We start from the raw sequence: 23,157 nt of genomic DNA on the forward strand, positions 1-23,157 counted from the left end.
TAAATTGTACAATTCTGAGTTCGGGGGCAGGAGTGGAGTGAAAGTATCATGATGTTCTGTTCTATGTTAGTCTTTGTATCCTTTGTCTTTGTTATTTTTCTTTTTTCTTTATCTTTATCTTTAGACTTAGATTGTATCATCTTATCTTTATTTCTCTTTGTTGTATTGTATTGTAATTGCTGTATTTTCTGTGGCTATTGGGAAAAAAAACTAAAAGAGTGAGGAGTCAAGGAGGGTAAAACTGACACAAGCAGTTGACGGATCCAGATCTGGGATACAAGCAGCTGGATGGAGTTTTTCTCCACATGTCGTCTTGACTTCTAAGATCCGCCGCACAGGCCGTCCACGTAGAAACGGAGGCGGCAAGGTCGTCCTTCCATCTTACTGATGCTGCCTCTTTGAGGTGTCACCTCCTGGGAAGAGAACTTGACATTGAATGAAGTTCTTTCCTATGTTTCTCTATTTCCTTCCTGCTATTGTGCTGTATCAATGCATATTGAGCGAGGGTGTTCTCTTGACCGTATATAGGCAGCATGTGGCCTGACCAAGTAAAGCATTTTCCATTGTTTCACACTTTCATAAACATCTGACAATGTTCGTGAATGTTTTTCCGTTTCAAACTACACACTACACACAGTTCACACAAGGTGTCCACCAGTGGCCGCTGCTGGTCTTCAAGGAGAGAAAGCAAATGTTTACACTACATCAAAAAATGCATCTGTTTATTTAGAAATCAATTCTACCCATATTTCCTTTTTGAGAAAGTGATCACTGATAGATAACCCTCTTGTTATCTCAGGGTCAATGTGACCCGAGGCAACACAATGACCTCCCTAGCTTCCAGAAATATGCATGCAGTGGTTGAGGTCGTTCATCTTGAACCAAAAGTAACACAAGAGCTAAAACGATTACATTTGTTTTGTCGGGCCTTTGGGTCACCTTGACCCTGAGATGACGAGGGTTAAACTGGGATGTTTGTAGGACCGTTAGGTTCAGACACCAGCAGCTACAGTCTCTGAAATCAATTCTAAATTTGTCATTTGTCAACTTGTACTTCAAGATTGCAGATTGTATAATTTGTCTGTCAATCAAAAATGGATTTCGGCCTCAGACCGATCTCATCAGGTTATGCTGAGGCTCACCTGTAAAAAGTATGTTACCTGAGGTAACGTAAGGAGTAAACAGTTTCTTTTTTGGTCTTAAAATGTTATACATTTGACTTGTTGAATCGTCTTTGGTAAATAATTAATGTTTTATGATTAAAAAATATATATACAAGTCACCTACACATATCTGAGACTGTCTTGGGTCCTACAGTGACTTGTGCCGATGCAAATCACTTCATCTAATCCACCCATTGGTCGCCATGTTTCGCGGAGACATATGTTCTCTGAGTGAGCGAGGCCGATGCCTGCTGTTCACTCCGGCTTTTGATTGCTGAAGATCAGGGTGGAATGAGGCCGCAATATAAGTTGAAGCGTCATAAGAGGATTACTGACTCGGATCTATAAATCACATCTTCAGTTCCATTGACTTCTTTAAACGACAGCTTTAAACAGTACATGTTACATTCCGTGTATAGATCTCATACGGTCTCTGGCTTCTACTGATTTCTCTTGAGAAAATGAAGAGTCACTGATTTATACTTTTATAGAAATCTATCACCTGATCCCTCTGCTTCACCAAAGGAAACATATTTTCTGTTCTTCTAATGTAATTTTATTCTTCTGATTCTGAAAGGGGGGTTTGATTGAAAGCCTGTTGTTCAGGCGAGCATTTCAAAGAGGGTTGTCTTCAGAGACCTGAACAGGCTTAACCTGAATGTACCATCACACGCATAGGACTAATGAGCATCGACCAGTATGATGACCGCGATGCATGCGCACGCCTGTCTTGTTTGGCCATGTTCTCATGCACCATTGGCATTCACATGACGACTTCAGAGCGCTTACTCTACAGAGTATGCAAAAACATGTGCGATGGAAAAATAATTACGTCAGTCCGGCGATATCTGGAGGATGCGAAAATGGCAAAAGACTCCAAGTTTGTCCAATGGTCTTGCTACCATTGTTACCATTTTTTATGCATCATTATCTAACTTCTAAATGTAATGGTTTATTGTGAATTATATAATTGTGTCATTTTTTTCAACGTATTGTAAATAGTACAAGAGTAAGTAAGTAAGTAAGTAAGTAATATTTATTTATATAGCGCTTTTCGAGACCAGGGTCACAAAGCGCTTAAACAATCAAAACAATACTCAAAAAAGTACATACTTTAAAGATCAAGATAATACTGAGAACACAACAGGAGTTCGAGAAATTCAAGGAAAAGCCTGAACAAATAGAAACGTCTTAAGATGTTTCTTAAAGGAGTCAGTCAAGCGCAAAGAGAGAGGAAGATCGTTCCAAAGCAACAGCCTGAAAAGATTTCTCGGTCCTGAGCCGTGTGCATGGAACCATTAGTAGATTTTGATCCACAGACCTCAGAGCCCGAGCTGGGGTGTAAGGCTGGATCAGATCAGTGATGTAAGGAGGAGCCTGACCATGAATAGATCTGAAAGTAAGAACCAGAATTTTAAAGTTGATCCTGAAAGAAACTGGAAGCCAGTGAAGAGTTTTAAGGACCGGAGAGATGTGAGTTCTTCTACTAGAGGGGGGCAGGATTCTCGCTGCAGAGTTCTGAATCAACTGCAGACGAGACAACTCCTTCTTGTTAAGACATGAAAACAAACTGTTACAATAGTCCAGACGAGAAGAAACAAACGCATGGATTACAAGCTCCAGATCATGTTCCGACAACATTTTCCTAAATTTAGAGATTTTTCTCAGTTGAAGGAAACAGTTTCTGGTCAGTTTTCTGCAGTGTTGAACAAGAGACATGTCTTTATCAAATACAACACCCAGGTTTCTCAGGCTCAGTTTGACAGACTGACCTAAGTCACCCAAGTACTGACTCAACCCTGGAATCTTATCATCAGGAGCAATCAGAAGACAAAGCCTTCTTAGGTTTAGAGTAAACATACACAAAGACTATGATTGGTTTTCTTCTTCACATGCACAGATGGATTGCTGGTTTCCCAGATCATGAACTGACGTTAGAAATATGCTTTTTTTCTTTGCCCTAAAAACATGCCCAATCGAGACAATTGCTTCTAAGGTAAGGTAAGGTAGAACTTTATTGATCCCTCAGGAGGTCTCCTTCGCGAAATTGTTTTTTTTCCAATAGCCACAGCAAATACAGCAATTTTTCATAAAAAAGAAATCAAAATAAAATAAGAACAAGAACAAAGAGAAATAAAGAGAAAGAACAAGATGATACAATCTAAGTCTAAAGATAAAGAACATAGATCAAAGAAAAACAACAAAGACAAAGGATACAAAGATTAACATAGAACAGAACATCATGATACTTTCACTCCACTCCTGCCCCCGAACTCAGAATTGTACAATTTAATAGCCCGAGGAATAAATGAGTCCTTGAGTCTATTAGTGTTGCATCATGGGAGGAGCATTCGTGCGCTCAATCTGCTTCTCTGCTCACTGATGACAGTGTTGAGAGGATGACTGTCATCATCAATGATGGACAGTAGTTTGTTCAGTGATCTCCTCTCAGCAACTGTCACCAGTGAGTCCAGCTTCATGCCAACCACAGAGCCAGCCTTTCTGATCAATCTGTCCAACCTGTTCACGCTTCTGCATGCACCCAGAGATTTTCCCGATCATGTATCAATAGACTGTAAGAAAACCTACACTATATAAAATCCTCCCCATGCTTGTTTTAATCCCTCAAGAACAACACCTACAGACACCCCCACTTAATGGATACAACATGTTAGAACTATGTTTTTTAACTTTTTTTTCACATTGATTTTGATTTTAAAAATGACTGTAAACTTTAATACTTCAGTTTTGTGGTTTAAAAAGTTCAGTAAACAAAGGGCACAGTAGCTGTGAGAGCACACAGTGGTTCAACTGTGTAATCCGGGATCGTGTTTCCACCATCCTGGTGTCCTTGTCGTGGCTCTCTCTCAGCTCCAGGGCTGCTGCTGCTCTGTTGCCAACCTACACCTCCGACCTCTTGCGAGGACAGTCAAGCAAGGAGCATAGATGTTTCCTCTGGGAGTAATTTTTTGCGTTGTTAGATGCACAGTAAAGCCCTGAAGGGACTCGCGGCAGACTCCACGGGTTTCATTCCTCGCCCCTGTTTCCTGTCCTGTGGACGAGCAGAGGACAGATGGCTGCTAACTTTGAACAACTTTCCCGCAAATAAAACTGGCGTCCTCTGCTCTGCATGTCAGACAAGGTGAAAGAAAAATTCATACCAAAGCCGCTAAAGGAAACACAAAAAAAAAAAAGCCCGGAGTCTCCCAGCTGTGTCTGCGCATGCATCTGTTCGTTCGGTCCCGACTGAACTTTCCAGAGGGTTAAAGAAGCTCCTGCTGTGCTTTTGTTGGACAAGCATCTCTCGAAAATAGACCCAGATCCAGTGTTCCGTCTGGTTTCCTCACACAGACCTGACAAGGCAGCTTTATCAGCACAGTCATGGTTTTTATCCTGACAAAAAATAATTGTTTCTCCCGACAACACAAATAACTCGGGAGACAAATTTGTAAACACAGCCCTATATTGAATTCCTGCAACTGCACTTCCGATGAGAAGTCATGCAGAAAAGCCCTCATGGGACCAACTCACAGACAACAACAGCAAAGTAGAGATTAGCAAAATGACTTTAACTGTCTTCAAAAAAAGAAAGGTTAGGAAGTATTCGTCTAAGACTCAAATAGAGGAGCCGTGGTTCGACTACATTAAGAGAAGTGGCCCAAGCATCTTGGTACGATGTCTTCTAGACAAGAACCAAAAAGGTCTACATCGATCCTCCTTTACTTCTTTATGGTCACCTTTTATGCTGCACTTTTAATCCAGACGACAGACAGGATTAACCAACCATTTCGTAGAATTCATGTGGAAAATGATAGATAGATGATTCCCCCCTGCTGACAACAGCGACCACCACAACAATCCGAGGTAGGATTTGAAATAGATTATAAACGAATGACAGATGAAATTGGATTACCTCAATGACAAACGAAACCGAGTTAAAAAATGAAGTCAAATAATAAAAGATCCAGATTTAATGTTTAATTTTTGTCCTGTTTTCAGGCTGAGCCATGCTGTCCTCAAGAGAAATCACTTTGGAAAATGAATAATTAAACGTATATGATGAATTAGATGTTCGTCGAACTCGTCTTCTTCAAGTTTCCGTGGCATGTCAACACTGGTGTCTTCACATTTGTGCCTGTCATCTGCTCATCTGTCATAAAGCCTTTTAAAAACGAGCTGCAGACGCTCGGGTTTCATTTCCGATCGATTCCTCGCGAAACACTCAAGAGTTTTCCATGACCTCTGTTGACCTTCTCTTCCGATGGCGATGATGGTCAACCAGATACTTTATCCTTGCATAGACAGCCTTCCTCTTTACATTTGTGAAGTCCAAAATTGTTTGCCAGTTAGCTAGGTTCTTCAGAATTTTGCATTTGCACTGAAGGAACGTTGCAAACTGTCTTGACTGAACAACTTTAAATATAAAATACTGATCTTTATTGATACATTCTGTGCAAATTTGAGGTTATTTCAAAGAGAATTGCCAAAGTTATTGGCCTCTGAAATAAAGTCCAATTTTTTCAATGTATGTAAATATATGTACAGGGTGTCCCCGCAAAAAGAGGATAAGAAGAGAGGGATAGTGTCTGCAATAGAATGAATGTGACTGAAGACAGTTTGTTTTCACTTGAAAGAGAAAGGCAGATTTTAAGGAATACAGAGCATCACGTAGCATCAATAGTCTAGTCAAACAGTGTCAGACTGAGGAGCTGGATAAACAGAAGGATCAAGGGGGGCAGACGGGGGAGGTGCAGTCTGAGGTCAATGGGGAGGGATGAGGGGTTTTTTTTGGGAGGAAAATACACTGACGTTGCATAAGGATTATTCTTAGAGTGACATAACTGTTATCATGAAAACACATACTGTATATTCTGATAATATTTTAAGTAAAGGAATAGTTTAAAACATTTTTTTTACTTTTTAAAGGAATAATGAGGAAGATTATTGAACCACCTGATGGTTCTAAACGTCAACAAACACAGCATGTTATTCTTTTTCTATTCGGGTTCTGGTGAATGCCCCACCAGCGCTGGTTAGCATTAGCATCATCGCATTTCACCCCGGAGGCCTCCCACGAGCGCGAGCGTCAACATCGTTAACACGATGTCCAGTCAGGGCCGTCGCTGCCGACCAGCCGCTCACCTCCAGCTCCTCTCGCAGTGGACAGCACCGCCGCGCTGCTACAAAAACAGGTTTTCGTCGTTTTGGATCGAGCTTATTATTCATCGTCTAATTTGATGTGCTTTCGCTGACTTGGCTCACTTCTTGTTTTACACGCCTCAGTGGCGTTTACCGCTCTGCCTCAGTGGCACTGTGACGGGCCACAGATGAGGACGAGTCGTGGGCCTGATGCATCGGATCAGTCTGCGTTTTCTCTGGTTGGATTTGTGCTGAATTTAGCCGGCGTCAACTCATCTCTATTTTCGGCAGGCGTCCAGCAGAGGTCAGTCCATGACATGGCGCGGCCCTGCTTCCAATTCAGAGCGGATTTTGGTACCTAATGTTTATTTTTAGCAAAGCTTATGGCCGAAATACTGCAAAAAAAACAAATGACCTAATATCACCAGCTGCCAAACAGACGTGGAAGAGACAACAAGAGCTTAAACCTCCGACATAAACCAACTTAGAAAGTCTCAATAATGGCAGAATCATGAGCCAGATTCTGTTTATTTCTATCATGTCCCTTAAAAAGAAGGTTTTATTTTTAATACTTTACATTATGTATGTATGCTATATTGCTTGTATTTGCATCAATCAATTAATGATTCAACCATCCATCCAACCATTATTTAAACATTATTCAACCATCCGTCCGTCCATTTTTCAGGACTAAATCTGGATGGTATCTTTTCCATCGTATTTAAGAAACTTAATCAAGTTTTGCAGAAGAAGAAATAAAAATAAATAAAATGACACAAATTGTGTAGGTAGGTCACTAGAAAAAGAATGAATCCTTTTATTTAAGTACTTTATCTTCTAATTTATTTTATTGATGTCTAATTTATACTCTTATGAATATGTTTGCATCTTTTTTTTATTTGCACTTACTTTGCAGCCATCCATCCATCCATCCATCCATCCATCCATCCATCCAACCATCTATCCATCCTTCTATCCATCTATTATCCATCCATCCATTATTCAACTATTCATCCATCCATCTATCATCCATCCATTATTCAACAATTAATCCATCCATCTATCATCCATCCATTATTCAACCATCCATCCATCCATCCATCCATCCATCCATCCATCCATCCATCCATCCATCCATCCATCCATCCATCCATCCATCCATCCATCCATCCATCCATCCATCCATTATTCAACCAACCATCCATCCATCCATCCATCCATCCATCCATCCATCCATCCATCCATCCATCCATCCATCCATCCATCCATCCATCCATCCATCCATCCATCCATCCATCCATCCATCCATCCATCCATTATTCAACCAACCATCTATCCATCCTTCTATCCATCTATCCATCCTTCTATCCATCTATCATCCATCCATCCATTATTCAACTATTCATCCATCCATCCAGATATTCATCCATCCATTATTCAACAATTAATCCATCCATCTATCCATCCATCCATTATTCATCCATCCATCCATCCATCCATCCATCCATCCATCCATCCATCCATCCATCCATCCATCCATCCATCCATCCATCCATCCATCCATCCATCCATCCATCCATCCATCCATCCATCCATCCATCCATCCATCCATCCATCCATCCGTCGTCCAACTCAGGATATCTAATTCCAGCGTGTATCTATTTCGTCAAGTTGTAGGAAACTGAATCATTGTCATCAAAGTTTTTCAGAGGAAGAAAATGAACAGACAAGTAAAGTAACACAGCTAATGTGGATGACTTGAAGTATATGATTGTATGATTGTCTTGTTTTACGTGCAAGTGAAGTGTCATGAGTGTCATGAGCGTTTCCAATTTTCCTTGAACATTCCTTTTACTCAGGAAGCAATTTCTCACAGTAGGAAACAAGTGACTCTGGGTCAGTCGTTGAAAACAAACATGTTTATTTTGTCTCCTATATTAATCTCCGGATTATAATCTGTCTTTATCCTCGTGATAAACAAATAGATTCTCTGAGGAACTCAAATCTTTTCAAAAAGTGTTTTTCTCGTACGTCACGGGTTTCCTCTCTTTTTTTTTTCCCGGCGTCATCTACTCGAGAGCTTCTGGGACCGTCCCTGTCTTTCCGATGCCGACATCCCCTCGCTGCGTTCCCAGTGGTGGGGTCACGGGGTCTGTCCTCTCCACTGGAGCCAGAGTGACGAACGGCGAACGCGGCACTGCCAGCGGCCTGCAGCACAAACAGTAAACAGACTGCGGGTGGAGGGCGGAGAGAGAGGGGTCGCCTGGATGAGGCTGAGGAATTTCTTAATATATAACTTGTGTGAACGTTGATGTAGTTCATACAGAAGCTAATCTGATTCCCACTGCAGCATGTGATGATCAATATTTGAATTGATTAATAGCATGTGGTGATGTTGTCGTGCACATTTTACTGTAATTATCATCGCCTGTTTATGCCACAGCTGACTCTCCGCGCAAGGAACGATGCTGACTTCCTGCATGACTTACATTATCTTGTTTTTATGTGTGCGACTTAACGCACGTAGGTGGAGGAAGCAGTCTGATATAAAAGTTAGAGGCGAGGAACACCTTGAACAGGTTGTCGGTCTGATCACATATAGGTGAAAACCACTCACACACACACGGTTTAACGTGTAGAACACAGGTCTCCACTGGGCCAGCAGAGGTCAATTCTTATGGAGAACGGACCGCATTATATGATGTTTTATGGATTTATGTGTGTTTCTACTGTGAATTTGTCTCATGTATGTGTATTTAAAAAAAAAAAAAAATAGTTCCATCTTGACCACATTCTATAATATAGCTATATAAACGATTAGGTTTTGTATTATACTCTTTATTCCTTAACCATCTGACGTTAAACAAAAATAACGTCCCTGTATAAAAACTTACAATAATGGCCCACATGTTTGAGACCTCTAGACTGTTAGAGGAACTGAAGAACTGGACCTCTCTGACTTACCTCAGCCTGGTTTAGAACCAGGACCTTTTTGAGGTGAAGCACTAACCCCTGAAGACCATTTTTTTGCGTGATACAATAAAATATTGATTGGAGTAAATAATGAGAATAATCACTTTTGAGAAAGTGTTACAAGAATAATTTATAATGGCTATTAAAGCAAACACCAGAAAGAAGTTTTGAACCAATAACATATGTTTTTAGCAGGATTAAAAGTTGAATTTGTTGATTTTATTCCATTTGAGACAAGAACTACATTATAAATGCGATGTGACAAAATGTGAAAAGTTATGTTAAGAAGAATATGAATTATTTAATGACAAAAATAGTCCTTAAATAGTGAACATTAATATTAGAACTTGAAAATCAAAGACTTATAAATCAAACTAAATATTTTTATGATGATGATAATGGGTTTGACCTGGACCAGCTGAATCTCTTTTTCAAGAGAGAATGGATTTTTCGCTGTAATCCATGCAGAAGTCTTTGACTGTCACATAACTCCTCACGAGTCTGTTTTTTTCTCCCCGTCACGGTGCCAAAGTTCCTCCGGAGTGCCGGGCCTCAAAAACTGAGTTTCCTAAATGAACCCGGGCCCGGTTGCCCCGCCGCTCGCATGTCTCACGGATGTCCCACTCCATTAGTCAGACGCGGCCGGAGAGCAACAGTTCACCTCAGCAAGGACACCAGACTGAATCAGACGTGGCAGAATATTTCAACATGCAAAGTGCATTCGTGTCTGTCAGCTCAAATCTCTGCTGGCGCACTTCGGTCCGAGTCACCCACACACACTCGCTCTGAATAATGCCTCTTGCGCTGTTGTGTGAATAACATTATGCACAAATATGACATCACTGGTGAATAAACCATGTTTTATCCAAAGTGATATTGCAAACAGGTTAATTGCGTTTGATATTCCCATGTCGGAAGAGCATCGGCTACACGTCAAAGTTAGCGTTTCTCTCCCTGATGCTGTTTTACACCGAGAACGGGATCCTTTTAGGTTGAGAGATATTCTCGGGGCATCCTTTGAGTCGCTCTTCATACTTACATAAGACTCTTGTTCCTTTGTCTGCTTTTCCTCTCCTTCTCTCTCTCTCTCTCTCTCTCTCTCTCTCTCTCTCTCTTCCTGTCTCAGTAAATCATTTCCTCAAGGCCAGTCATTAGCATCAAGTGAAGTTGCTACGTCGGACATCACTTGGCCAACGTGCCGATCCGAGAAGACAGTACAGAGCTCTGAAAACAAAAAAAAAGGGTGGATCGCTGAAACGAGTCCTGCTCCTCGCCAGTCTGGAGGTGTGCGAGGGGGTGGGGGACTCCGGAGCAGGTGATATCGACCATGGGAATACGTACACATGAACACACTTCCTGTCTCGTCTGCACCTCAGCCATCACTCTGAATGATGTCAGTTAGAATAATTGCTGTTCGCTCACCACGGAAACGCTGGAGGAGGTTTCACAGGGGCAAGGGCAGTCCGGGCCCAGAGAGAACCGGCTTTAAAGGACAACTGTGTGTGTGTGTGTTTATGTGTGTGTGTGTGTGTGTGCGTCAGAGACGGTTTCTTTAACAGTGCCCTCCAAGTCAAACTATCTAACAGTGTCCAACTGAGGAAGGTTCTGGTGAAATATCTTTATGATGATGTGTTAGTATTTCAGCGTTAACATTTCAAAGGTCTAAAGGTCAGAATTCTCAAGGGGTTTTTCTTTAATTATGAGTGTCATGATTCTCATTTTAATCATTTTCACAAACATTTTATGGAAACTAATTAGAGATCAGAGATCTTGTTCCTAAAGGTACTACCTGAAGCTAACGCTCGTCATAACAGGCAAGAGAAGGAAGGAATGTTTTTTTTTAGCTCAGCTCTTTTTCTAACCATGATACAACTATTCCAGAGACTTTTTCACGCAGACAGTGCTCTTAATCTGTTAAACTGATTTATATGTTTGTATCATCACTACTTAGGATGCAAGCCACCTTGTTCTTGTGATAAAACTCTTTCTCTTCTTTAAATTCACAACAGAAGTAACATAATTATCCAGTTAAAAAATGAGGATAATGTTTTTTGTTCCCTCGGAGGTTTTGCTCACCAAACAAAACTATTTTAAAATCATTAGATCACAATAACATTCAAGTATAATTTAACAGAATAGGACAGATTTTACTACTTCATATTCATGTAAATACATTTTTTTTAATCAAATCAATTATTTCTGTTATGTCCATCAAACATATTTTTCAAGAATACTACAACTAGTTGAGTGAGATATAAACAATATATTCATTTATGCAGTAACTGAATGAAGAGGATATTCTCTGGTTCTGTTCTGTGAAGCTAAATTCAAACTCATTTAATTTAAGAACTCAATTAAACATTTCTAATTAATGCAATTGTTTGGTAAACTACTTAATGTACTACATTTTTATTTGTATAGCGCTTTTCCAGACCAGGGTCACAAAGCGCTTAAACAATCAAAACAATACTCAATAAAGTATATACTTTAAAGATCAAGATAAAACTGAGAACACAACAGGAATTCCAGAAAATCAAGGAAAAGCCTGAACAAATAAAAACGTCTTAAGATGTTTCTTAAGAACCAATTGGAGTTAAAAAAAAAAAAACCAACATATTTTAAGGTTCTGTTCACAGAGAAGCTACTAATGCTACCATTTTTAGCTTTGTTATGCTAGCCATACAGATTTTTGATTACAACGCTACCAAATGTGAAGCTATTCTTAAATCCACTAAATTTAATTTAAGAATCAAAATATTATTGTCAAAATAGTTTTTTAATAATACAAACGAGTTATTTTGTGCTGAACTACTGCATGTAATGGCTTAGCATGTGCTAAGTGGGAAGCTACCTAGCTTAACATTCTTGAGCAAACCCATCTAAACACACCTTTATCAAACGTAATGTTTGCTAACATCATCTCACAACTTCAATCAAGTACTAACCAGTTAGCATAAAAACAGTTAAATATTTATAATACCAGCATTTGTGGAGTTTAAGACCAGTAAGCATGTTGTCAGCTAACTACTGTACGCTACATTCTCCTTACTGTAAATGGAATCTTATGTTCCTACTCAACACTGTGTTGCTGTGATCTGATCAAATTCATTACAAAATATCATTCTCTTTTAATGTCTTTGAATTCTTCTTTGCACGTGCGTCCGTGACCTGAAATGTGAGGTGTGCTCAGGTTGATTTGAAGTGGTGTTGACTGGTCGGCTGTTGGTTTATTAACAACATTCGCTCGTGTTTCTAGCTTTATGCGACTCCATTTCAGTGATGTCAGGCGTGTTATAGGATCTCCGTAATTACCTTGATGAACAAAAACATACGTCTCCGTTTCCTCCCGATAATGCTCAATACCGTGACAATAACCACAAACCTGGCGTTAACAAGAGGTCTTTCTTTAATCATCAGCAGAGTGAAATCCTTCATCATCTCAAGACTCCAGGACACGTCCAAAAGACTGTCTTTCACACAAAATAAAATAAGGTCCTATACGCTGCTGCTCGGAAAAAAAAAGAAAAGAAAACAGGACACTCACAGTAAAACGAGACACTCCTCCATAAAAAATCCACTCCAAGCAGTGCAGCAGAAATAATTCATGAGACGCCCTGTCGAGTGAATTTTGGTCAAAGTTGCATTGTTTTGACATTTAGGGGCGAGATTTGAGGAATACTTTTCTGGCCCGTGTCATCAAAAAAAAAAGGAGACGACCTGCTGTTTTTTTTTTTTTTAACATAAAGCTTATGTCTCCTGGACTGGAGTTTGGGGCCGTGAAGATTTAAAAATGGCGTGACACCTGACGACACATGTCGTGCTGCAGGGAATGTCGTCCGAGTCTTTAATCTCAAAAATTCCTCTCGATCTCGCAGCCGTCAGTTGCAAAAGACCGTTGCTTCCGCTCGGTCCTGACAAGCTGCCCCGCGACCACGGGTCCATGTAGGGTCACCCTTCATCCCTCAGTTACGTGGCGAGCGTGGCGTCCGCGTTAGAACACTCCGACTCTTAACATTAAGGGTGAGTCAGTACTTCCGAGAGTCATGAGTCATTTTTTATTTAGACTGACTGTCTCTATGTTGTGGCCTCCTGGATACAGTTTGTGGCAGCCCAGCAGGATGGAAAAGGCTTTGCGGAAATCGGCGTTGAAGGCGTAGATGATGGGGTTGAGCGAGGAATTGGCCCAGCCGAACCACACGAACACGTCGAAGGTGGTCGGGCTGATGCAGGGGAACGCCTGGTCGCCGCCGGTCGTCTGCTCGCAGAACGGGACCATGCAGTTGAGGATGAAGAAGGGGAGCCAGCAGCAGACGAACACCCCCATGATCATGGACAGGGTCTTGAGGACTTTGGTCTCCCGCTTGAACGTCACTTTAAAAGAGCTCTCCGACTCGGAGATGCTGGAGGAGACTCCCCCCATGCTGTCGTGCCGGTTCTTGGCGTTCTCGGCCGCCCGCTCCAGCGCCGAGATCCGGCGGATCTGCCGGTGGGCGATGCGGTATATCTGGGTGTAGGTGGCCAGCATGATGGCCACGGGGATGTAGAAGCTGATGAGCGAGGTAGAGATGGCGTAGGTCCGGTTGAGGCTGGAGTCGCAGTTCTCCCGGCCCGCCTGGGTCCCCGTTGCGTTGGAGGACGGGGTCTGGGCCTTGTGCCAGTTGAGTTGCACGGGGATGAAGGAGATGAGGACGGACAGGGTCCAGGCCACGCCGATCATCACATAGGCCACTCTAGGTGTCATCTTCCTCTCGTAGCGGAACGGGCTGGAGATGGCCCAGTACCGGTCCAGGCTGATCACGCACAGGTTCAAGATGGAGGCGGTGGAACACATGATGTCGAAGGCCACCCAGGTGTCGCAGAAGGATCCGAAAGGCCAGAACCCGACGATCTCCGTCACCGCCTTCCACGGCATGACGAGGACGGCGACCAGGAGGTCGGACACGGCGAGCGAGATGACGAAGAAGTTGGTGACCTTGGTGCGCAGGTGTCGGAACTTGATGACGGCGGCGCAGACCAGCGTGTTCCCCAGCAGGGTGGTCAGGATGAGCAGGGAGAGGAAGCATCCGGTCAGGATGCGGCTGGACGAAGCCTCTTCCTCCAAGAACCCGCTGTCGTCGTCGGCGGCGACGGCGGTGAGGTTCACGGGATCCATGCCGGGGCGCTGCTGACTCTACACCATGACAGCCCGAACATCATACGCCCCGACGGAAGGTGTGTTCGCTCCAGCCGTCGGTCACGGTCTGAAGGGAAGAACCGGCCAGCCTGGGCTTTTCACCGCATCGGCACATCAATCCCATGACTGTGGAAATTAGATTGGACATGGTTTGAGCAGAAGTGCATGTAATTGAATTCCAACGGAGCAATAATGAGGTCTCTTTAGTGTCAACGATCCACGTTTGTCTTTCGTGGAGCCATCAGCAGTCCTGGAAAGTGAGAATATAAATTAAAAAACTCACTTAAATTCAACAAAAACACATTTTTTTTGGTTTCTTTTGGTCATTACCTAAAATCTATATATATATTTATATATTTTTAAAGCTACACAATATCTCCTCAGTACTTACTTCACACCTGTATGTGTTTTTTAGATGTTTTCTTCCAGCTTCAAAAACTCCTCCATGCATGTCATATTCCAGGGGGGTCGGAAAAAAAAAAGAAAAAAAAAGGGGTGAAACTAAACGTCCAAGTCCAACGTCCACGCTCGCTGCTGAACCTCCGCGCGTCTCCTTCGGTGACTTGTGACTTGGGTTTCTCTGCGCGTCCTCCTGCTGCGTCAGTGCGCGTCTGCGGAGGTCGGAGCGCACAGGCGGCTCGGTGCGCCAGCGGCGCTCTGACGTGAAGCCATTCAGCGGCGAAAGTGAAGTAGGAATGATGGAGACCACGTGACCGCGGCTTTTTTGCTTACAGGAGTCATGGTGCGTTCAGCGAGCGTTACGCACAGATTAGACATGGAAATATGTAATTATTATTTATTTTTTCATTTGACTTTTTCATGAACCCCTTCTCGGTATTTTAAGATGTTTTTATATCCCTTGTTTATTTACATTTTGTAAATCAGGTTATTTCATTTTAGAAAAAAATCGCGGTTCACTGGGCCATCTTGTGGTCGGGTTGTAGAGCTGCACCCAGGGTTTTTCTCAAACATTTGACACCATCTTCATTTCTGACTCATGTGTCCTGACAAGAATGTGGAATTCTGTGGCTCGTCGTCATCGGACCTCACGGATGAAGCTGGGGTCTGACTCTCGCTGAGCATCATGGGATTCGCATGTCAGCTGTCACCTCGCAGTGATCTGAGTCTTTCTGACAGGAAGGAAGCGACAGCCTTTAACCTTTTTTTTCCCTTCACAAACATGCACGTTGAACATAGTTTAGTCGCCGGACATCATCCGGGACACTTGATTGGCAGTTTCAAACCAGAGATGCTTTTTTTTTTAAACATTTTATTTTTTCTAAATGAGATATTTATACATTATTACATCAAAGTACTTCAACACTCGAGAACAATCTGACATCAACGGATCTTTTTTAGCAAATGTGTAAATGTTATATTTCACTTTACCAATCATTTGTGTTTATTAAACAATAAATACTATTATTTTCTCTAGCAGATTATTTAAATAAATTAAATACAAAATAAATATATAAAATAAATATCACTAACTACAATTTAATATATTTTGTTTCGACAATGGGTTTAAAGGTCATATCATGTATAGTTTATAATTCATCATGAAAAGTTTAAGGTATTACTTTTTGTCTTAATATTTCGTCCTAATTTCATTTTTCAAATTTTCCTTATATCCTTGTAATGTTTTAGTTTTTTTTTTATTATTTCATTGATTAAATCTAAATAGTAATAATATTAACTCGTTCAATTATCAGCCTTGTTTGCATTTTTACATCATAAATTGACAAGACTTTAAGTTTGAACTTGTTTTTTAGGTTCAAAGCTTCATTAAATTAAACTCTTTCTACCCACATGCTGTCCGGATCATGAATATTGTTTAATTAAATTGAATGTTGAATGTATTCTGTTGTATTTTCTTTTTATTCATCATTTTTTCATTATTTATATGCAATTTTATGTTGCCACCACAACAATTCCCAGGGTTCATGGTGACAGACAGCAACTTAAACACGCACTCACACCTTAAGAGTCATCAATGAACCTCTGTTTGAACAAAACCACATTCTTCAAAAAAAATGTAAATGGCCAATAATTGAGCAAAACACAACCAGACACAAACACTGACACACACACTCAGATGAAGATGAACAAATCGCGTGAACCCGCTTTATTAGTGTCGAAGAATGTGATGACTTGTACAAACATCATATTTGTGTTAAACAAATGTAGTTCTCGAAGGACACAGTAAAACATTTGTGCGCAGTATATGAAGCGTGTGTAGGTCAGGGAGGAAACTTCGGTCTCAGTTTTCAGTTGCAAAAGTGGTTCACCTTTCACAGGGGGGTATTGCCATGGCAACCATGTTGTTGACCAAACCCACTTGTGTATTTACAAGTTTAGATCAATAAGATAACAAAATATCTTGTTTCATTATTTTATTCTGTAATGACACCACAAAAAAAATCTATGTTTGGCAATAAAATATTCTGATTCTAATGATTGTCTAAGATTTAGGTCAATTGAAGAGTTCACACCAGGGACCCTGAAATCAATTGCTTTTAATTAACTGAATGTTATTCCAGAATGAAGGAATATTAGATTCTAAACGAATCACGAAACACAATAAACATATGATATTCATAATCGGACAGGTAGGATGATTTAAGTGAATGTAACCACTGACCCAGACAAAGGGTTTCATGATGTGCTGCAACGATCGACTATAAAAAGCCTCAGATTTTGCTGATTTAAACTCCAAGATGCTGTATTTCCTGGATATACTGTTTCTCCATAAATTGCAGCTGTAGCGATATTAGATATTTTACAGTTAATCTCTTCTTCTCATTCATTTTCACATCTTCATTATTTAATGCAGACTCAAAATCCATTTTTTATTTTCAACAATTTGTTTCAATCCTAAATCTAAAATATTAAAAAATGACTTCTCCTAAGAAATATATTGTCGTTTTTCATACTTGTACTCACACAAATGTTTTCTAATAAAGTCCCTTTGTGTTGTATTTTCATGTTTTATGATCATGCACACATGTTTACTATTACAATATAAATCTAGTTTTTAAATGGATTTATGTCGAGAATCTTTAAATAAATAGTTTATAAAGTCAAAGTAGCTATAGTTTTTATTTCCTAGAGTATTGCTGCAGTAAAAGCACTTGCATCAGATTGAAAGGAACAAACAAACTCGCCTCACATGGCGCCTCTTGTTGCTCGTATTACATCTCGGTCTGTGCTCTGGTTACGCTTCGTCTTTTCTCTAAAAAATAAATGCACAAGTCCTCAAACAACCCCCACCCCAATACAAACAGTCTTGTTGAGTTTAAATGAGAGTAAGAAAGGGGGATGAAGGTCAGTTTCCAGGCTCACCTCTGTGCTCTCTACTGCCCCCTCTGACACTTTTATATAATTGATTGTACTAAGCCCTAATATATAAATGAATATAAATATAAAAATATACTGTATTAACTTTAATAATTAGAATTTGTGTCTTTTATTTTTAGTTATTTTAATCTACATTAGATCATTTGTTACTCCTGATGTAAGGCTTTGTGGCATACATTTACATTTTCAAGAATATAATTCCCCTCTTTCTTACGGTACTTTAAAAGCACCCAAAATAAAACATCCTCTTTTTTAATCTTTGCACAATCATTCCACGTCAAATCGTTAATTCATTACATCTTCAAACCGAATTAAACTTTTTTTTTTTGTGGCGTGATCTCATGGCTAATTCTGAACACGTACCACAAGTCTACAACAACTATACAAGATTTCCCAATCGTAATTTCACACGGGCGTGTAGCGAAACTCCTCTCTTGCTGACGCGTAGAGACCTCACGTCAAAAGGGGAAGTATTTAGGTGTTAAAACTAGACATGTAAATGACTTAACGTAACCCAGTGGGCGGCATAAGTGTCCCGCTTTTTCCCTTCATCAATAAATGACTCTGTGATGACTCAGGTTAAATTAAACGTTTGTGGTGATAGTCCGGAGCTTTTATATTTTTGATTTAGTCAAATAGCAGTTTTGTCGAATCCTCTCGTCTTTCCTTTCTCATTTCCGGTGACGATTTTTTTTTATAGGACACAGAATCTAGAACAGGGGTGGGCAATTAAAATTCTTCAAGGGCCACATTAAATTCTGTGAATGTTGTTAGGGGCCGTCAAGCAAAAAGAAAGAAGAATAAATCCTTAAAAAAAAAGGACATTTGTCATTAGGTCGTGACATTTATTAAGCTAAATAAGCTGCAATTTTATTCTTATATGTATTTTGAGTTGTTTTTTTTAAACATTTCTTCATTGAACTTAAAACAAAGGTTTTGAGGGATGAATATATACACAAAAAACACACACAAAAAGGAGGGGCGTGTTATGTGAAAATGTAAATGAATAATAAATACAAAATACATTTGTTAATGCATTAGAACCATTTATAGATGATCATACTTTGACATTACAAGGGCCGCATTAATACAGTCAAAGGGACACATGTGGCCCCCGGGCCGCACTTTGCCCAGGTCTGATCTAGAACTTCAAAGCAGGAACAGCAGTGTCACAAGTTAGAAGGTCATATTCATTCTCGGGGGGCAGTCGGGCTTAAGTGGACCAGAACTTCAGAGCGCCTTCCCCCACCTGAGCTGAGCAGAGCAGCTGGTGAATATTTCACTTCAAACACTCAGAGCCAACTCAATTGTTGGATATTTAGGCCACAGAAATGAAAAAAGAAATAGAACGATTGCAACTTTTAACCCGAAAAGATTCCGATAAATGTTTTTTCTCTCGTTGTATTTATTATTATTATATTTGATTTTCACACATGCTGTTGTGCTTCAAAGGAAACTACCTTAATGACATCACTGGCTTCCTTCCTTTTTCCTCACACCATCGTTGAATGTTTTTTTTGTTGCCTGTGAAAACTTACAAATAATTAAAATAAAAATCTGAAATAATTTTTTTGTATTTTATTATTTTGTATATAGTGTACATGTATATTTTATTATTATTTATCTTTATGTTTTTTTTCACCAAACATTGACATAAGAAACTTTTAAAGGCAGAAAAAACAAAAGTCAAATAAAAAAGACTTTGCAAATAAATAGAAAATATAAAAAATTCGACATTAGGATCAATTTAAGGCAGGTAATAGTGCACCCCGTCTTTCTACGAAATGTAAAAAGGTTTCCACTTTTCTTTAAACTCCTCTTTCCTCCACTTAATAACATAGTTTTTTTCAGTGCAACACAACATGCCATTTCTTTTATCCATAGATTTATTGAAGATAAACTTCAAGAATAGGGCTTATCATCCTCAGTCAAACTTGAATAGATAGTTAGTGCATTGTGAGCTATATTTATCCAATCACGCTTCTCTCCAGTACTATTTCATATTGTATGTTTATTGATCATTATCGTTACGTGTCAAAAGTCTTTCCCATGATGTGTCGGCTTGTTGCTTGTATGTTATATTCATTCTCATATTTGGTGTCTTATCTTGTGAGTAAATCACATGGTAATATTTATCTGGAAAATTATTTTGAAGTATAGTTTTAGTGAAGTGGAAGTAAACAACGTGGTTAACGATGACAACCGTGATGAGTCAAGGTTACTTAGTTAGCGCGGAGTCTGGCCGCAATTTACCACTTAAAGTGATGATTCATTTTAAAGGCAGTTAACGTAGTCACTGCAAGTCGATCAAAGTTCATTCATACCGAACTTAACATGAATTTCAATTGTATTGAGTTTTTGTCAAACAGATTTCCCACATTATTTGTTCATTAATTAAATCAGCCTTTAAACAACAGCACATTTTTATAATCTTGTATATTTTTACTTTCAGACTTTGTAAATAAATTGCATCTTTTTTAGTAAAAATAAATGGATTCTTTTATTTGCAAATATTATAGCAAATACAATTTATATACATTTTCATCCGTCTGATGTTTTTCCCCTAGAAACTCAGATTTCCAACATATATTTGCTTGTTATTGACTCAAAGTAGTCAATGTGTGTGTATTGTGTTCAATACTGCCAACATAAATAGATTTATTTTGCACACCTACAGTTATGTAGTCTAACAGCAATACTTACACAACTTACTACAAAATTAAATTTTCTAAATTCAATATATTTTAATTGGGAGCCTTTTAAATTCAATATAAAACGTGGCTATAAAAGTGCCAAGATTTCTATATAAAATTGAATGGCCAATAATTATAGATATTACATTTAGAATTTTTTTTTTTTATAATTATTAGAATTTAAATATTAATCAATATCTGTTAAATGTATCCATTTTGAAGATATTCCATTTTTTAAATTCTCTTGTTCAAAATAATGCAACCTTTCAATATAGACAATATTGAATTAAAACATTTAAAACAATTTAAATCTTTGAAAAGAAAATTAAATAAAAAAATGTAAAGTGTCAACTTTTGATCAGTTGAATTTGACCGGTAAATATTCTGACGTCACTGATATTATTTCATAGACTTGACCCACATCTCACAGTAGCTGTGAACATTAGAACAAAATAACTCAAACGAAACCATTGATTGTTAAAAAATAGATTTCTTTTTTTGCAAGTGTTGCAGCACAGACGACAAATATTTGTTGAAATAAATACAAATAACTTAAAAATAAATATTAAAAAAATAATTAGAGACATAAAATTTTAAAAGACAATTCAGGCTTTAACATTCATTTGCCATTTCTTGGTGCTGGTGTCTCATTCAGAGACTTCAGAAAGTTGATGTAGGGCTTGAACGGAATCCCTCTGTACTGATTTTCAGTTGAGTCACACTTGCCCTGAGAGAGTAAAAAAAAGAGGTGTCAGGTCTGAGATCACTGGAGGTGCAACTGGACAGGTGTGGATAGCTGACCTGTGTGTGTCGTGACAGCAGCTGGTCCAGGTTACCCTGCAGTTCTTCCAGGAGCTGATTCTCTGTTAGCAGCGTCACGTTGGTGAGGGCGCGCTTCAGCAAATTGACCACGTGGTTCACACAGAAAAACTGAAGTGACACCAATTTATCAGAAACCACTTGGTTAAATAAAGACTTTTTATAACTTACCACATTTTTCCGTATGTACCTCGTGTTTGGTGTCTGTAGGGTCTGGTAAAAAAAAAAGAAAAAAAGAAATAATGTCCATCTAAGTTTAGCCCAATTCCTATCTACTTTTTGTATCTGTATTTTACTGCTAAAGTTTCTTTAAAGTACTTACAGATGTCAGAGTGAGGTTCTTCTGTATGTAGAGTTCATTCAGTCTTTGCAGACGGCTAATAATCTCGTTGGTTAGGTTCTGGTCTTGAGCGTTGCCAGCGTTGGCACCGAGATGCAACAGCAGCAGGAGGACAAAATGACACTTCATCTTTCTGGCAGTCACTTTCTTTATCTCCGTTTCTCTCTCTCTCTCAAGTATGAGATGTTGTATTTTTATACTGTGTGACACCTATCTTTAGGGTCATTTCCTGTTAGACAAAGCTGGATTTTTTAGTTTCGTTCTGCTTTAAATAACTCAATATTAAATTTAATTTTAGTAGATACAAAAAGTGTAATTTTAGCATATCTAATATCCAATTAATATTCTAATATTACCACATAATAAAATATACAACAATATCTTTATTTATATTTCCGATGACTCACAAATTCTCATAAATCACAATTGTTTTTTAAAATGTATCCACTAGATAATATTATATATACTTACATTTGTATTCATGGTTTTGTCAGATATTAATGTACTTTCTACCAAAAATAACATTTTCAGTGAATTTGACAAACAACAGTTAATAAAGATTTTATGGCGATCCATTCTTGACATTCAAACAGTCAAACAGTTGTATTGCCGCTACATTAGGCTCTGAACACATATTAAGGCAACTGAAGGAAGACATTTAAATCACCATCATCAGGAGTTTCCTGGTTTACTTATTTACTTTTGTGTTTTTCATGCAATATGAAGTCTGTAATGGTAACATTTTGACGACTTTTTTGTTCATATTTTCCTGTGAAGAGGGTTTTATTTTTAACGGTCCATGACTCAATATCTCAATATTATTTTAAAGGATGTTCTTCACTACGTAACTTTATGTCCGCCACCCGCCCAGAGTACTAAGAGAATTTTTACCACAAATATAAAACCAGAAACTTACACAACAAGAGCCTTTCTCTTGTTTTGTAAACAACTGAATGTGCCGTGTGTCCGAGGAGGTTCCGCAACATTGTAATTACACATTTATGACACATAGATGAAAAACACCTTTTCTCCAGTTATTCTAAAAGTAGTGACAGAATCATTTACACTCGTCCAATTGTTTTATAGCATCCGTTCCCTTCTATTTACTCCCTCCTGAAAAGAAAAATTTATATTAAATCAAATTGCAACAATTTATATTGAATAATATCTTGAAACATCAAACATTTCTCTATGAACCCTTATATTTTTCCCACTAAAAACTTCCCTTCAGTCAACATGTGCAGTGTTTTTACTTGTTAGCAGCTGTTGAATATAAAAATACTTTAAAAAGAGCTTTTGTTTCAGTAGCGTGAATCAGATTAATTGAAACTATTATAATATAATAATCGGTCCTGGATAATGGTTCCGTCAAGTAAATATTACATTTTAAGTAGAATTACTCTTTCCTATTATTACTCTTTTCTATTTCTGACTATTTTTATCAAAGTGAACATTTAGCTTAGAGTACTACTAAAATACTTTATAAAGTTAAATTTAAAG

The 23,157-nt window shown here is 38.9% G+C and overlaps 2 protein-coding genes across 2 annotated transcripts; both read right to left on the minus strand.

Moving 5' to 3' along the window:
• Positions 1 to 13,316: 13,316 nt before the first annotated feature.
• On the minus strand, positions 13,317 to 14,488 carry LOC148071792 (D(1) dopamine receptor-like). The gene has a single exon (XM_087799378.1). It carries the CDS (start codon positions 14,425 to 14,427, stop codon positions 13,324 to 13,326), a length of 1,104 nt encoding a protein of 367 aa, XP_087655504.1. The 5' UTR covers positions 14,428 to 14,488; the 3' UTR covers positions 13,317 to 13,323.
• A 6,629-nt stretch (positions 14,489 to 21,117) lies between these two features.
• On the minus strand, positions 21,118 to 21,786 carry LOC148071793 (uncharacterized). The gene is made up of 4 exons (XM_087799748.1): positions 21,640 to 21,786; positions 21,489 to 21,530; positions 21,300 to 21,428; positions 21,118 to 21,225 (listed from the first exon to the last, which is right to left on the minus strand). The coding sequence occupies exons 1-4, from the start codon at positions 21,784 to 21,786 to the stop codon at positions 21,118 to 21,120; spliced, it is 426 nt and encodes a 141-aa protein (XP_087655874.1).
• Between the last annotated feature and the right edge of the window lie 1,371 nt (positions 21,787 to 23,157).

Source organism: Callionymus lyra, chromosome 9, assembly GCF_982586985.1.
Source record: "Callionymus lyra chromosome 9, fCalLyr1.hap1.1, whole genome shotgun sequence".
NCBI lineage: Eukaryota > Metazoa > Chordata > Actinopteri > Syngnathiformes > Callionymidae > Callionymus > Callionymus lyra.